We start from the raw sequence: 14,552 nt of genomic DNA, 5'->3' as shown, positions 1-14,552 counted from the left end.
GGGGCCCAGGGTGAGGAACAGGAGGAGTGAGGAAAGGAGGAGATGGAAGAGCATCCTTCCAGGAGACATGTGGCCCATGTCTCTGCGTGGTCCTGCGGGAAGGCAGGACAGCGTCTTCTAGAAGAGGGGCTGGTACTGTTAGCTTAAGGCCCATCAGAGTACCAGGCACTGCCTGGCGCCCACTCTGGTGTAGCTGAGCGATCCCTAATAACATCAGAGGTCTCAGAAGAGTCGGGAGGAGAGTGCTGGGATTCACTGTTGTCTGCCCTCTTGTCATTTATCTCCCTCACTGTGGGGACTAGCCAACCAAAAGGTGATTCAGCAGTTACCCCAGTGTGAAGCGGGGTCCCTTCTTAGCTCTTTTGCCCTGATCTTTCATCTGGAGGCTGCTGTTTGAGTGAAGAGTGTGGGTGTGTGTGTGAATGCACGCGACACACCAGTGGGTTCCTCTTAGCAATATGTGTGGGTGCCTCTTAGCAACACCTCTGGGTATTTTTGTATTGTTTTGCGGACGTTATGCCTAAAACATCAAATCAGGAGACCAGGCCTGTGCTCAGCTCAGACTGCTCATTGAATGAATGGCAAACACAGTGGAAGATTCTAACACATTGGAGGCTGTTTGTCAAGTCTGACCAAGTCATGAATTATGCTTGTTTCATGCTATCTACCAAAGATTAATTTTGAGGAGCATTTTTGAAAAATGTTCTGCCAACATTCTCCAGTTTTGCCCTGAGGCTGACAGCCGTCAGTTAAAAGAAGACATTACAACAAAGCCCAAAGAGTGTCTAGGACAAAGGGGTCTTATCGTCTGGCCTGGTGGTCCTTAGTCCTGACTTTTCATTAGAATCACTGGGGTGGTGTTGGGGAGGTGGAGAGATTTTGAAAGCTAGTGATGCTATGGCCTTTCCCTGGCCAGCACAATCGGAAGCTCTAGGTCTGGGGTTTCTAGAGTGGGGCGTGAGAGATTTATTAGCTCCTCAGGTGACTCCCAGGCATGGCCAGACTGAGCACCTGGGATTCGTGCCCGGCTCCTCATTTTAGGAGCCTCCAGAAATGGGAGGGTCTTTGTCACCTGATTGTGGCACAGCCCTTGCAAGCCTCGGGGCTCCCAGTCTGACGTTCCCTGGGTTGGCATGGGCCTGCCATGTCTTGACGACACAGCCCTGGTTCCCAGCCTCAGGCTTCATCCTCACTAGGTTTTCCATAAAACACGTGCCTAAGAGGTTCCACCTTGATCAGTATTCACCTTTGTAGGGAAAATTGTGAAAGACTTTGAGATGGATTGGGCTTCCTCGGCAGCTCAGCTGGTAAAGAATCTGGCTGCAATGCAGGAGACCTGGGTGTGATCCCTGGGTCAGGACGATCCCCTGGAAACGGGAAAGGCTATCCTCTCCAGTATTCTGGCCTGGAGAATTCCGTGGACTGTGTAGTCCATAGGGTGGCAAAGAGTCGGACACGACTGAGCGACTTTCACTTCACTTCACTTGAGATGGATTACACATCTCCTAGCATCCGCAGTGGGAATGTAGGACTCCCCTGGTTATCAGATTCCCTGGGTCGCTGGGCCTTTCCTTGCCTTTGAGCCGTAAGTTGTAAAATCTTGATGGCAAAGCCTGTGGTTCTTGTCCACAGCTCTGCAAACTGTGTCTGGTGGCGACTGACCAGTTTCGGCATCTGTTAAGCAATTTACGTCAGCATTTCTGATGGCCGCATCTAGATGGTTCTTCCCTGTCTCCCAGGTGTAACACCTTATTGTGTGTGCGTGCTCACTGAGTTATGTCTGACTCTTCGAGACCCCAGAGGCTGTAGCCCACCAGGCTCCTCTGTCCATGGAATTTTCCAGGCAAGAATGCTAGAGTGGGTTGCCATTTCCTTCTCCAGGGGATCTTCCCACCCCAGGGATTGAACCCACATCTCTTACATCTCCTGCATTGGCAGGCACATTCTTTACCGCTGAGCCACTTGGGAAGCCAATCACATCTTATTGGTCTCTCATTAATTGATGAATTAAATAAAATTTTTGACCTGTGTTGTTGTCTTATTTTTAAAGAGTTGTGATCATGCCTTCTTTTAAAAATGATCTCAGACTCTTGGCTCCTGCCACTGTTTCTTGATATTTGCTCTATCTTCCAGGAAAAGAGAAAATAAATATTGAGCAGAGGCTGTGTTTATACCTCAAGCAATTACCATTTGAACTAGAAAGTCCTTGGGGGCCAAAGGCTATTGTTGAGTCCATTGGTTCCGCCAGTGGCCGCTTGACTAGCTGGCAGTTCCTCAATCAGTTTATTTTGAAATGAAGGCAGATACGCACACTTGAGACGACAGCTGCTTTGGGATTGTGCTTGCTCTCGCATTTAAGGCCCTGTGGTCTGTCTCTGTTTCATTGCTTCCTACTTTCTTATTACAGTCTGACTGAATTTCTCCCTTCCACATTCGCCCCTGGAAACCCCTCTCCACACCCACTGCAGGCATTTAAATTCAGTCCTGCCTTTAGCACCCGCCCCAGTGCCTCCTCCCCCAGGAAGCCTTCCGTGTTTTCTGAGCAGGAAGGAGCCTTTTCTCCTGAACTAGGCACACCCTGCCTTCTCACATAAACCATGAACCACTCTCTCTGCAGTTCCAGTGCCAGCAAACCAGGCCTCAGGACAGAGTGTGGTGGCACTCCTGTTGTGGGTAAACACGCGGCTTCCTCCCCACTTGCAGGGGGCGGTTGGAGACCCAGGCACGTGCCTGAGCAGCTTCTCGTGGACGCCAGCAGTGGTTAACTTTGTTCAGTTAACTTGCTGCTGCCGGTGAATGCTTTCAGCGGAAGGTGGTGCCAGGGTGTCCCGCATCCTGGCTCTGCGGGTCTTCGAGTGTGTTTCCATGAGCCTTGGCGTGTGGACGCAGCACAGCAGGGGCCAGGCTCATCCGCTCCATCCCCGACTTTGTTGGTGGAAGAGAAAAATGGGGTCAGAGAGGGGAAGGGCCTTTCTAGAGGCTGAAAACTGAGCGTTTGAGCTGAATCCATGGCTTCTAAATCTAGATTAGGTTAGCCTTGAACATGTGTTTGGTTGGTTAAAGTGTATGTGATAAGTGTGTTTTTTTCCATACTTGTGTGTGTGTTTGTTTCCTCATTTCGTTTATGAAAATAATCTGGCTTGAAACACCATTGTGATGTTTTTCTGTAGGTACACACACATGCGTGCACACACCTGCACTCTCACACACTCGCTTCTTGGGTCTTGTTGATACTTTATCGAAACATAATGCTGGCATCTTGTTGAGCTCTCACGCACTTACAAGGCAAGGCCAAGGCCTGATAGATTTGACCATTAGAGATAAAACGAGCTACTTCTAGGTTCAGACAATTTATTCCCTTCGTGAGCAACAGAAAGGGCCTGTCAGAGGGGCCTCTATCCCTCTCGCACACCCCGGAGAGGACGACACTGAGACAGAAGGGCCAGTGGCTGCCGTGTGAGTTCTGGGGTGCTCAGCAGCCAGTCCTGGACAAGCTGCCTGGTCATGTGGTCCGTAGCCGCCTTCCTATCCCAAGGTGTCTACACGCAGACAAACCTCTTGCCTCTGGATGGTGGAAGTTCTCCATCTGCCAACAGGCAACAATGTCTAGTTCATTTTTAGTGTGGGAACAACATGACAGCCACAAAAAGTTTCAAAGACAGAAACCCGTCTTGTTATCATTCTCTAACAGGTATTTTCCCTTCTAGATTTTGTCCACATTTATACGCATTTTTTAGAGTTGTCTTGTACACCGATATTGTATCCTTTCCGATTTAACGTTGTGGCATACATTCACCCATGTCTGTCATCTTTGTAATAACAGTGATAATTTTGTTAGTTACACCGTTACATTCGTTACGTTAGTGGTCATTTTACTAGTTTTAAAATAAATCGTTTTATGTTTAATAATTTTAATAGTTACGTGGTTGTCAGCTGAGCCGTTCGACAGTTTGATGGCACAGGGCACGTCTGGGGTTTCTTGTTGGTTTAATTTGTATTGGAGTAGCGTTGCTTTGCACACCAATGAGTCAGCCACACACGCGCACATTACACATGGCTCCAGCAAGTGTCTCTGTGCCTGTGTGTTTTTCTCCCTCTACTGAGTCGTTTCCTTGGAGTTGGTTCCCAGAAGCAAGCCTTCAGGGCACGAGGCGTGGGCGTTTATGTGGTTTGTTAAAGTTCTTTCTTAACAGACTCCTCCAGCGGTGGGTATGTTTGGTTGCCATGGAGATGTGTGCAGTGGGTCTCCCTCTCCCACAACGGGCTCTGCCCACCCAAGCTGGATGCTCTCAGGAGCTGTGGGCACAGTTGGGTGGAGGGAGGGCACGGCCTTGGCCGGCAGCCACATGCCGCGTGTCTGGACACCTTGTGTCAAGTGGCCAGTCCGAGGAGAAGCTGGCGCCTGTGTGGGGCTCGAGAGAGGCTGAACAAGAAGGAAGAAAAAGTTTGCTGGGCTTGTGGAGTCAAGTGAAGTCTCCTTGGCACCTTCCAGAAGAAACTATGAGGCAGAGAGAAGTCCAGACTCTGTGTCCTCACCCCAGGCTGTTTTAGGTCCAGAAAGTAAGCTTTTGTTCATCTTGTAAAGACTAAATAAATTCCACCCTGGAATCATGGGTGAAACCAGTTTCCTGGTTCACAGCCCCTACTATTTTTCAGTAGGGATTTTGTGTGGATTAGAAAATAATGGACTAGATAAGAGATGCTCCTGTCCAGAAGCCCATGGACCATGAGGGTGCCCTGGTCTTGGGGGCAGGCAGTGCCAAGGCCAATGAGGAATATGCCCAGTGTGGGCCTGAGCTCAGAGGAGGGCGGATGGGGTCCCCTCCTGGGACAGGGCTGAGGTGTGCAGGTCATGGCCAGAGCAGGTGACTCTGAGTGTTGTGTTCCTGGACGGAGGCATGCATTGTGATCTGCCAACCATCCCTGAGGGAAGATACACAGCCAAACTAAGAATGTGTGCCACTGCCCATCCCACCTGCCAAAACCCAAATGTCCATGCTTGCTGAAGGTAGTGAAGGGGTTGTTTGGTGAGGTCTCACACCTTTATTTAGACCCCGCCTGGGAAAGTGGCTTCCCAGGCGGTTCAGTGGTAAAGAACCTGCCTGCCAGTGCAGGAGACTAGGGTTCCACCCTGGGTCAGGTAGATCCATTGGAGAAGGGAATGGCAACCCACTCCAGTATACTTGCCTGGAGAATCCGCATGGACAGAGGAGCCTGGTGGGCTCCAGTCCACAGGGTTGCAAAGATTCAGACATGACTTGTCGACTAAACATCTGGGGAACTCTATCTATAGAGTTAGAGTCTATAGAGTCATCTATAGGCTAGAGTCTGAACTGAGGACACTAGAAAGTACCAATCCATTCCTTTGAGTAAATGAAACAACTAGAAATAAGCCCAGATTTGTGGGACAGAGGTTCTTAGTGAATAAATCAGAGACTGATGATTTATCCACCAGGAAGTTCACAGCTAAAGTACCAGAAGGTCCTTGGAGGGTGTTTCGTTTCTGTTAGTCATATCCAACTCTTTGCAACCCCATGGACTGCAGTATGCCAGGCTTCCCTGTCCTTCACTAGCTCCCGGAGTGTGCTCAAACTCATATCTGTCGAGTCAGTGATACTATCTAACCATCTCAGCCTCTGTAGACCCCCTTCTCCTCCTGCCCTTAATGTTTCCCAGCATCAGGGTTTTTTCTAATGAGTCAGCTCTTTGAATCAGAGGGCCAAAGCACTGGAGTTTCAGCTTCAGCATCAGTCCTTCCAATGAATATTCAGGGTTGATTTCCTTTAGGATTGACTGGTTTGATCTCCTTGCTGTCCAAGGGACTCTCAAGAGTTTTCTCTAGCACCACAGTTCAAAAGTATCAATTCTTCAGTGCTCAGCCTTCTTTATGGTCCAACTCTCACATCTGCACATGACTCTTGGAAAAACCATAGCTTTGACTAGACAGACCTTTGTTGGCAAAGTGATGTTTCATTGACTTTGTATATGCCGCCTCACCAACCCAGCTTTCGGAGATGTCCAGACTCTGAAATAGTCGAGCCTGAATTAGGGAGGTCTCTCTTTAACTCATGGCAGGTCTGCTTTCTTAAGAGTCATCTCAGTATTTATAAGTAATTCACAGGTAAGCTTTCTAGCTTACTGTCGGCCTGCCCCTGCCCCAAGCCCTCCCCCTGCTCACTGAATCAGCGTATCAACCCCGAGTGAGTTCAGCATTGTTATTACTCTCATTTCATGGATGAGCAGAGGCTTGGAAAGTTGAGTTTCCTTCTGGTTAGTTATATTGATGTTAAATAACCTGGTTGACAATGGAAACCAGGACCGTGTGGACGCACAGCCCTTGATCGCAGCCACTGTATCTAATGAGCTCTGCTTAGAGAGACACGGGGTCTCGCCGTGACATCTCAGGTTCAGTTCCACCTGGGTGCTGTGTGACAGCAAAGACTGGGTTCGGGGATATTTTCAATGTGTGAATGCAAAGGAGTGGCCTGGTACTTGGAATAGGGGAGTCAGAATTCGTTAGCGGGTATGATGCACCCATAGGAGAGGAATGGATTAAGGGCTTTCATTAGAGGTCTGTTCCTCCTTAGGCCCTTTGATCCCTGAGTTTTCTGAGCTGCTGAGTCATTCCCGATATTTCTCATCACATTCAGCATTGGCGCGTGAGCTGAATGAGTCAGCTGGATCTCGGGGAAAAGCTGAAGATCAAGAATGTGAGAAAGGGAGAGTGGGCAGATAACAAAGGGAGCCAGTGGGCGAGGGCAGAATCAGGAAACCACCAAAATAGACAGAGCTGAGCAAAGGGCTGCGCGGGTCAGAGGAGAGGCTTTTACTTTGCGCGTCGTCACAGAGTCACGTGTCCCTCTCCAGCAAATCCCCTTCTGCTGCATGCAGCAGAATTGGGAGCAGGCTTGGTTTCCCAGAGCAGACTCTGTTGCTGCCTTCCGAGGCCATGATGTCCTCGACAGCGGGAAGGCGTCAGCTTCTTTGTGCCTGGGACACGAAAGGAGTCTGGGACTTTTAAGCCACGTTGTGAGGGTAACTCCAGTGCGACCTGTGTCATTAATTGCCACATCCGCATTACAAGCACCTGATACTTGCACACGCATGGTTGGGGTGGAAATCTGCACCCGTTCCCTCAGTAAAACCAGACCAAAGGTGAGCCCTGGTGGTACCCAGGGTCTCCTCAACTCTAAAAGCAGAGTGTAGGATGCTCTGACACGCAGCGGGGCTCACTGCATCCTAATTAACACACAGTGTTGCAGTGAGTGCCAGAATCCCAGGGAGTGAGAGCTTTTACAGAAAACTGAGCTTTATGCTTCCATCACAATCACTGCTTGGGTCTCCTTGGTGATCTCATCCTGCTAACAGCATCTCCTCTCTCTCAAATATTCCATCTCTCAAATGTTCTTTTACACTTCTGTCCCCTACTCTGGCCCTGTGATGGTTAATTTTATGTGTCAACTTGACTGGGCCACTGGGCGCCCAGATTTTGGCCTGATGATAGTACCGGGATGACAGACCCGCGTGAGTATGCGTGCGTGCTAAGTCACTTCAGTCGTGTCCACTCTTTGCGGCCCTATGGACCATAGGCTGCCAGGCTGCTCTGTCTGCAGGATTCTCCAGAACTGACATTATTTGTTTTGTTTTGGGGGTTACGGGTGATTTTCTTCTCCCACGTGTATTTTTTTTTTTTTTTTTTACAGTGTGACTATATTGCCCTTGTGATGTATAAAGTGCTAAAAACAATAAACGTACTGATTGTTTCTTACTGATAAGTGAACTATGGTTTGGGGAGTAGAGACTTGCAGTGTCCAGTATGGTAGTCAGCAGCTACATGTGGCTATTTAAATGGAAACTGCGTTAATTAAAATGAAATAAAGGTTTTAATCCCTCAGTCACGCTAGCCGCATTTTAAGTGCTCAGAAGTCATCCTGGCGCTTGCTTTTATGTTCTGTTTCTCCCATTTAGGAGTATGTCTCACGCTCCTTCCTCATCGCCCTGTGGTCTTCTGAAGCATCTGCCGCATACGATTCTGTTGACTTGATGTTTCAAAGCTAGTGTGACCTTCCTGCCAGTTAAGGTTTAAAGGGGAAGAGAACCCTCACCACGGGGGCCAGGCGTGGATCCTGTGGTTGGCTTTTCAAGGCACCGCTGGGGCCCCGGCCAGCCTGGGAGTCTGGCAGATCCAATGCCTGGGCAGAGAGTTTGGGCAGCAGTGGCCACCACTGGGGGGTTTGGTTGTCTGGGTCCCCCACGGGGGGAAGACCCTCTCTGTTCCCCCTAACCGCCTCAGGTCCTGTCGGCTGCCCTGCCCAGCCCTATCCACACAGCTGGCCTCTGAGCACAGCTGCGAGGGGACCATTCCCCAGCTCAGCCACTTCTTCTCATAACATCATAGTCTGATTCCTTTACTTGACGCTGAGCACATTGCTCCACGTGGTTCCAGCCCCTTTCTCGTCCGCTCTCTTGCCACCATCTCCTCCACCTCATGTCCCTGGGAACCACCAGCCGCACTGAACGTCACCCACCCCTTTCCTACCCCTGTGTCTCCCGCTTCATCCCCACAGGTGCTCATCGCTCTTGGAGCGGTGTCCTCCACTGCAGTCTCTGTGTGGCCCCTCGGGTACAGGCATCCTGTCCATCTCAGGAGCACCATACCTGTGTTGGGTGTGAGGAAATATGATTAGATTGAAACTGTTTGCAGGGTCTGTGCCTCCCCCTCTGAGGTTGGTTTTGGGAGAATGGGGACAGTGTTTAACTGATCTTGATTTTTCCCTTGATCTGCCACCTTTACTATAAGGCAGAGCATACAGTTAGCACTGAGGGAATATCGGGGGGCATAACGGTGGCACTTAACCCTGCTCCCCACCCCCATCCCTCTAGCCCTAAGCAACCTCTCCTCTATAGAGCTGCCTATTCTGGATGTTCCATATCAATAGATTCGTAGGTATGTGGTCGTTTGTAACTAGCTTCTTTTGCTAATACTTAGCATCACATTAGCCAGAGTCAACTACGCTGTGGTGTGTATCAGAACTTCATCACTCTTCGTGGCTGAATAATAGCCTATTGTACGGATGGACTGCATTTTGTCCATTCATCAGTCAGTGGATCCTCCTTTCCACGTTTTGGCCGTTTGCTGCTGTGAGGATTCCTGTGCGTGTTTTTGTGTGGACATATTTGTTTTCAGTTCTCCGGGATAGATACCTAGGAGTGGAAATGGTGGGTCATACGGTAACTCCGTGCTCACCTTTTTGAGGAACCGTTTTGCAAAGTGGTGACACCATTTCACATTCCCACCAGCGGCGTTTGAATGTTCCAATGTCTCCACATTTCCTGCCAGCACCTGTGATATCTGAATGATTCTGACCGTCCTGGTGAGTGTGACGTTGAACCTCAGTGTGGTTTTGATTTGCATTTCCCTGATGACCAGTAATGTGGAGCGTTTTTTTCATGGGCTTGTTTGTATGTCTTATTTGGAAAAAATCTATTCAGACCCTTTACCCATTTTTAGTTGGGTTATTTGTCTTTCTATTGTTACATTTAATAGTTCTTTGTATGTTCTTCATATAAATCTATCATATATAATTTGCCAATATTTTCTCTTATTCTGTATACCATTGTTTCTCTTTCTTGATATTATTATTTCCAGCACAAAGGTTTTTAAATTTTGATATAGTCTAATTTATCTGTTTTTTCTTTTGTTCCTTGTGGTTTTGGTGCTTCATCTAAGTAAACATAGCCCTATCAAAGGTCACAAAGATTCATGCCCATTTGTTCTTAAGAGTTTTATAGTTTTCGTTGTTAGGTTGAACTCTTTGATCCATTTTGAGTTCATTTTTGTATGTGGTGTGAGGCAGAACTTCAAATCCATTCTTTTGCCTGTGGACAGCCAGTTTTCCCAGCACCGTCTGTTGAAAAGACCAGTCTTTATCAATTGGATTGTCTTGGGATAGTCATCAAAAATTAACTGATGCTAAATGTTAGGGTTTACTTATGTTCTTTCAATTTTATTCCATTGCTCTAATCAATTATCTGTTAAAGAGATTTAACTAATAAGAAAAAAATCAGTTACTGTTTCTGGTCCTCTTTATTCCTTTGTTTAGATCCAGGTTTTCATCTGGTTCTGTTTTCTTTCTCCTTGAAAGACTTAACTTTTTTTTTTTTTGGTAGTGCCGATCTGCCTGTAAAGAATTCTTTCAGCTTTTGAATGTCCGAATTCATTCTTACTTCACACTGGTTTTAAAAGATATAAGGCCTTTTATAATGGTTATAAAAGATAAAAATTGTCCTAAAATATATAAATAGAAATATATATATATTTTCTGGGTGTATAATTCTAGGTCGATAGCTTTTTATTTCATCTTTAAAGATGTTGTTTCGCTGTCTTCTTGCTTGCCTTGTTTTCAATGAGAAATCCAATGCGACCTTTATCTTTGTCTTTTTGTATGTAACGTCTTTTTCCTTAGATTAAGGTTTTCTCTTTGTCATTGATTTTGAGAAATTTGATCATGATGTCCCTGGTGTACTTTTCATGCTTCCTATGCTTGAGATTTGCTGAACTTTTTGGATCTGTGACTTGATAGTCTTCATCGAATTTGGAATATTTTTGGCCATCATTTCTTCAAATTTTCTGCCATTCTCCCCTCGAGCCTCCACTTCAGGGACTCAGTGGTCCCTTGGTTTGGCATATATATATTTTTTTTTGTTTCCCCCCACCCCACACACTCTAGCTTGAAGGATCTTAATTCCACACCAGGGCTTGAATCAATGCCCTTGGCAGTGAAAGCACCATGTCCTAACTGCTAGACTGCCAAGGAATTCCCATTTTGGCACCTTGAAGTTGTCCCATGGCTCACTTCACGGCCTTTTCATTTCTCAAATTCTTTTCCTCTCTGTTGCATTTCGGACAATTGCTGTGCCTTTAATGTCAATTGCTGTGCCTTTAATTGCAAGAGATAGATTTTATCTCTTGCAATGTGTAATCTGCGTTTAATTCAGTGTCTCTTTCATCTCTGACGTACTTTTCATCTCTACCAGTTCAGTCTAGGCCTCTTAATATCTTCTGGGTCGCTGGTTAACTTTGGGGGCAAAGTTACTTACTGTTACATGGAATAGAACAACAGTAACTTGTCCTTCTTTACTAATTCTAATGTCTGTGTCAGACCTGGGTTAATTTCCACAGATGGATTATTTTCTTCATTATGGGATGTGTTTTCTTGCTTCTTTGCCTACCGAATCATCTTTGACTGGAAGCCACGCATTGTAAACCATACCTTATTGAGTCCTGGGTATTTTTACATTCTATTAAATCTTCTTGAGCAGTTAAATATTCTGGGGTGCAGATAAGTTACTTGGAAACAGTGATCCTTTCCAGGGTGGTTTTTGTTATTTGCTAAGTGAGTTTATGGCAGACCTCAGTTCAGTTCAGTCACTCAGTCGTGTCTGACTCTTTGCAACCCCATGGGCTGCAGCACTTCAGGCCTCCCTGTCCATCACCAACTCCCGGAGTTTACTCAAACTCCTGTCCATTGAGTCGGTAATGCCATCCAACCATCTCATCCTCTGTCATCCCCTTCTCTCGCCTTCAATCTTTCCCAGCATCAGGATATTTTCAAATGAGTCAGTTCTTCACATCAGGTGGCCAAAGTATTGGAGCTTCAGCATCAGTCCTTCCAATGAATATTCAGGACTGATTTCCTTTAGGATGGGCTGGTTGGGTCTCCTTGCAGTCCAAGGGACTCTCAAGAGTCTTCTCCAACACCACAGTTCAAAAGCATCAATTCTTCGGTGCTCAGCTTTCTTTATACAGCAGACCTCAGTCTAGGGTTAACTATTCCCTCCAACACAGGGCACAACCTTACTCAGCGTCGCCTGGATTATTATGCATCCTCCCAGTCTGTCTGCTGGGAATCGACAGTTTCCGGCCCTTGTGAACATCAGGCACTGTTCTCTCTCATCCTTCTGGATGTCTTTCGGCCCCAGCTGTGGTTATTTTCTTCACATGCCCGTGCTGATCTGTGCTCTGCTAAATCCTCCAAGGAGACCCTCTGCGAAGCTCCGGGATTTTTTTTTTTTTCTGTGCAGCGTTCTCTTCCCTGACCCAGATGATGATAGTCTGGAAGAATGGACATGGAAAACAAGAAGAGAATGGATTTGTAAAACTGTAAGAAAAACATAAAAAGGACTCCGGAGCGGAGATTTAGAAGAGGATTGGAGTGTGGAGTGGGCTGCTCGAGAGTGTGGTCCTCGACCAGTGCTGGCCAGTAGGACAGAAGCACAGACATGGAGGCTTTTCCTAACCAACAGACATTGAACACGTTCATAACAACTTGACAAAGCAAATTGGGGCTTGGATTTCATATGTTTTCATTTCCCCACATTATTGTATTTTATGAGAAAATAAGTCTGGCAGATGGAAATTAAAAACAAAACCCCCAAGACTTGGCCCTTGACCACAGAAAAACTGAGAAAGCAGCAGTGATCTGGAGGTTTTGGACAAAGAGGGAGATGGAGGTGGAGGTGATTTTTTTGCTTCAGAAACTGAAGGTTTTCGATGGGATCCTGGCAACAGTGACTTACGGCACATGCTGGGCCCGCTGTCATCCCTAATCGGTCCTCTCCACGGTACCGAAGGCACCCAGGGGTGTAGGTGATTGGCCAGCCTCTCACTGCTGGGAAGTAGAAGCCGAGGACCCCAGCCTGAGTGCTTTTCCACTTTTCTCTTGCTGCTTTGTTCCTCGTCCCACTGGGCCGGCGTGAGCCTATGGAATCCAGGCGGACTGTTCGTCGGAACCCAGCCAATTTGCTTGGTTTCTTTCTGTTGCTTTGTTACTGGCAATGCCTTCTAACAGTTAACCTGTTCTGGAAAAGCTGTTTGAAGAAGTAGATCAGATAGACCTCTGTGAATGATGCAGGTGCTCCGTAGCTGCCCCGGTCACAAGTGGCCTCCGGGGACTTGGAATGTACTTGTTCAAATACTTGAACTGATTTTTTTTTTTTTTTTACAAAAGTTTATTCTTAAATGTACAGTAGGTTCCAAGACAACATTTAATTCTAGCTACAGGTGGCAACAGCTGCTACGGCAGCGAATCCGGATGTTTACACAGGAATGGAACTAAGGCTCATCATCGCCCCGGCACAAGGAATAGCTTCCTTTCTGCCGGATTTCTTAATTCCACAGGTGGCCGGGGGGCCTTTCCCCTTTGCTTTTAGCTCCTCGAGTTTCTTCTGCTTCTCCTCCTGTTTGTGCTTGAACGCCTTGTCTTCCTTGTCCACCCTCGAAGCCTGATGTGACGCCTGCCGCTCCTTCCCCAGACCCTGCTTGAGGAAGCTTGAACTCTTCTTTTTTTTTTTTTTGAGCAGACGTTTTTATTTTATTATGCATTGAAACATCATTCTCGTTTGGTCGCTGAGTCGTGTCCAACTCTTTCGCGACCCCATGGACTATAGCCCGCCAAGCTCCCCTGTCGATGGGATTTCCCAGGCAAAAATATTGGAGTGGGTAGCCATTTCCTCCTCCTGAACTGAATTTTAAAAAAGAATTTCACTGTGCTGGGTCTTCACTGTTGCACGGGCTTTTCTCTAGTTGCATCGAGCGGGGTGCATGGGTTTTTCATTGCAGTGGCTTCTCTTGTGGAGCACGGGCTCCAGGGTGCACAGGCTTCAGTAGTGGTGGCACACGGGCTTAGCTGCCCTGCGGCACGTGGGATCTTCCCGCATCAGGGATCGAACCCACGTCCCCAGCATTGGCAGGAGGATTCTTTACTGCTGAGTCACCAGGGAAGCCCTTGAACTGAATTTTTAATGTTATTTTGAATAATACAGAATTACGTATCAGTGGGCACATATGGGCTGGTAGCCACTGCGGATGGCACAGGTAGAAGTTACCAGCTGGAACAGTACAATAAAAACGTATCCGAAGGATTGCGGGTTTTTACTTCTCTCAGGAAGTATCTTCATTGTCGGGAGAACTTTGCATTGTTACTTTTCAGGGAGATATTTTGGAAACACATTTGCGGTAAGGTCTTACTGCTAAGGGCCAATTACTTTTCCAGAGTAGTTGAGCTGTTTCTATTTCTAGAAATCAGGAAGAATGGTGAGTGTTGCCAGTTTAGTTTTATTTGTCACACTAAGTGGCCGACCTCTCTAGTGTCGTCCTCAGCTGCTCTTTCCCTCACTAAGCTACGCTGACTTTATCCACATTTTTCTCTTTTCATCTGGAGGTGCCCCCGTAGACCTATATAAAGTATTCATTCACTGCATCTATGGGAAGTGGCTTTTTGGAGTGGATTCTTGATGAGTCTGTGCATTTATTAGTCAATATTTTATGAGCTATTGTTGTGATCGGAAAATAAAGAGCGACTTTGACTACTATATTCCATAGCTCTGGAAAAACTCTTTATTTGGAATATTTTTCGTGTGCATATCACCAGCTGTTTCCCGTTTCAGGGACTTCCTCTGCTTGAAGCAGGATGATTCTGAAACTAGAGTTGCGAAGATGTAACCCGACACACCTTCTTCCTTCTCAACAGCTTTGTATTTGATGCTAATTG

The 14,552-nt window shown here is 47.0% G+C and overlaps 1 protein-coding gene across 3 annotated transcripts in view; it reads left to right on the top strand.

Annotated features, from left to right (window-relative positions):
- The window catches only part of LIMD1 (LIM domain containing 1), a 79,064-nt gene that overhangs the window by 36,570 nt on the left and 27,942 nt on the right, over nucleotides 1-14,552 (top strand). Inside the window, exon 1 of one of the 3 annotated variants that reach the window (XM_059879880.1) lies at nucleotides 3-7,524. The exons of the other annotated variants lie outside the window; for them this stretch is intronic. Coding sequence (XP_059735863.1) covers nucleotides 7,512-7,524 — 13 coding nt within the window. The 5' untranslated portion in view covers nucleotides 3-7,511. Of the gene's footprint in view, nucleotides 1-2; nucleotides 7,525-14,552 lie in introns of those variants that run through there. 3 annotated transcript variants of the gene reach the window in all.

Source organism: Bos taurus, chromosome 22 (genome assembly GCF_002263795.3).
Source record: "Bos taurus isolate L1 Dominette 01449 registration number 42190680 breed Hereford chromosome 22, ARS-UCD2.0, whole genome shotgun sequence".
Lineage (NCBI taxonomy): Eukaryota > Metazoa > Chordata > Mammalia > Artiodactyla > Bovidae > Bos > Bos taurus.
Note: the sequence above shows the minus strand (reverse complement) of the source record. Positions and strands in the feature narration are given on the sequence as shown.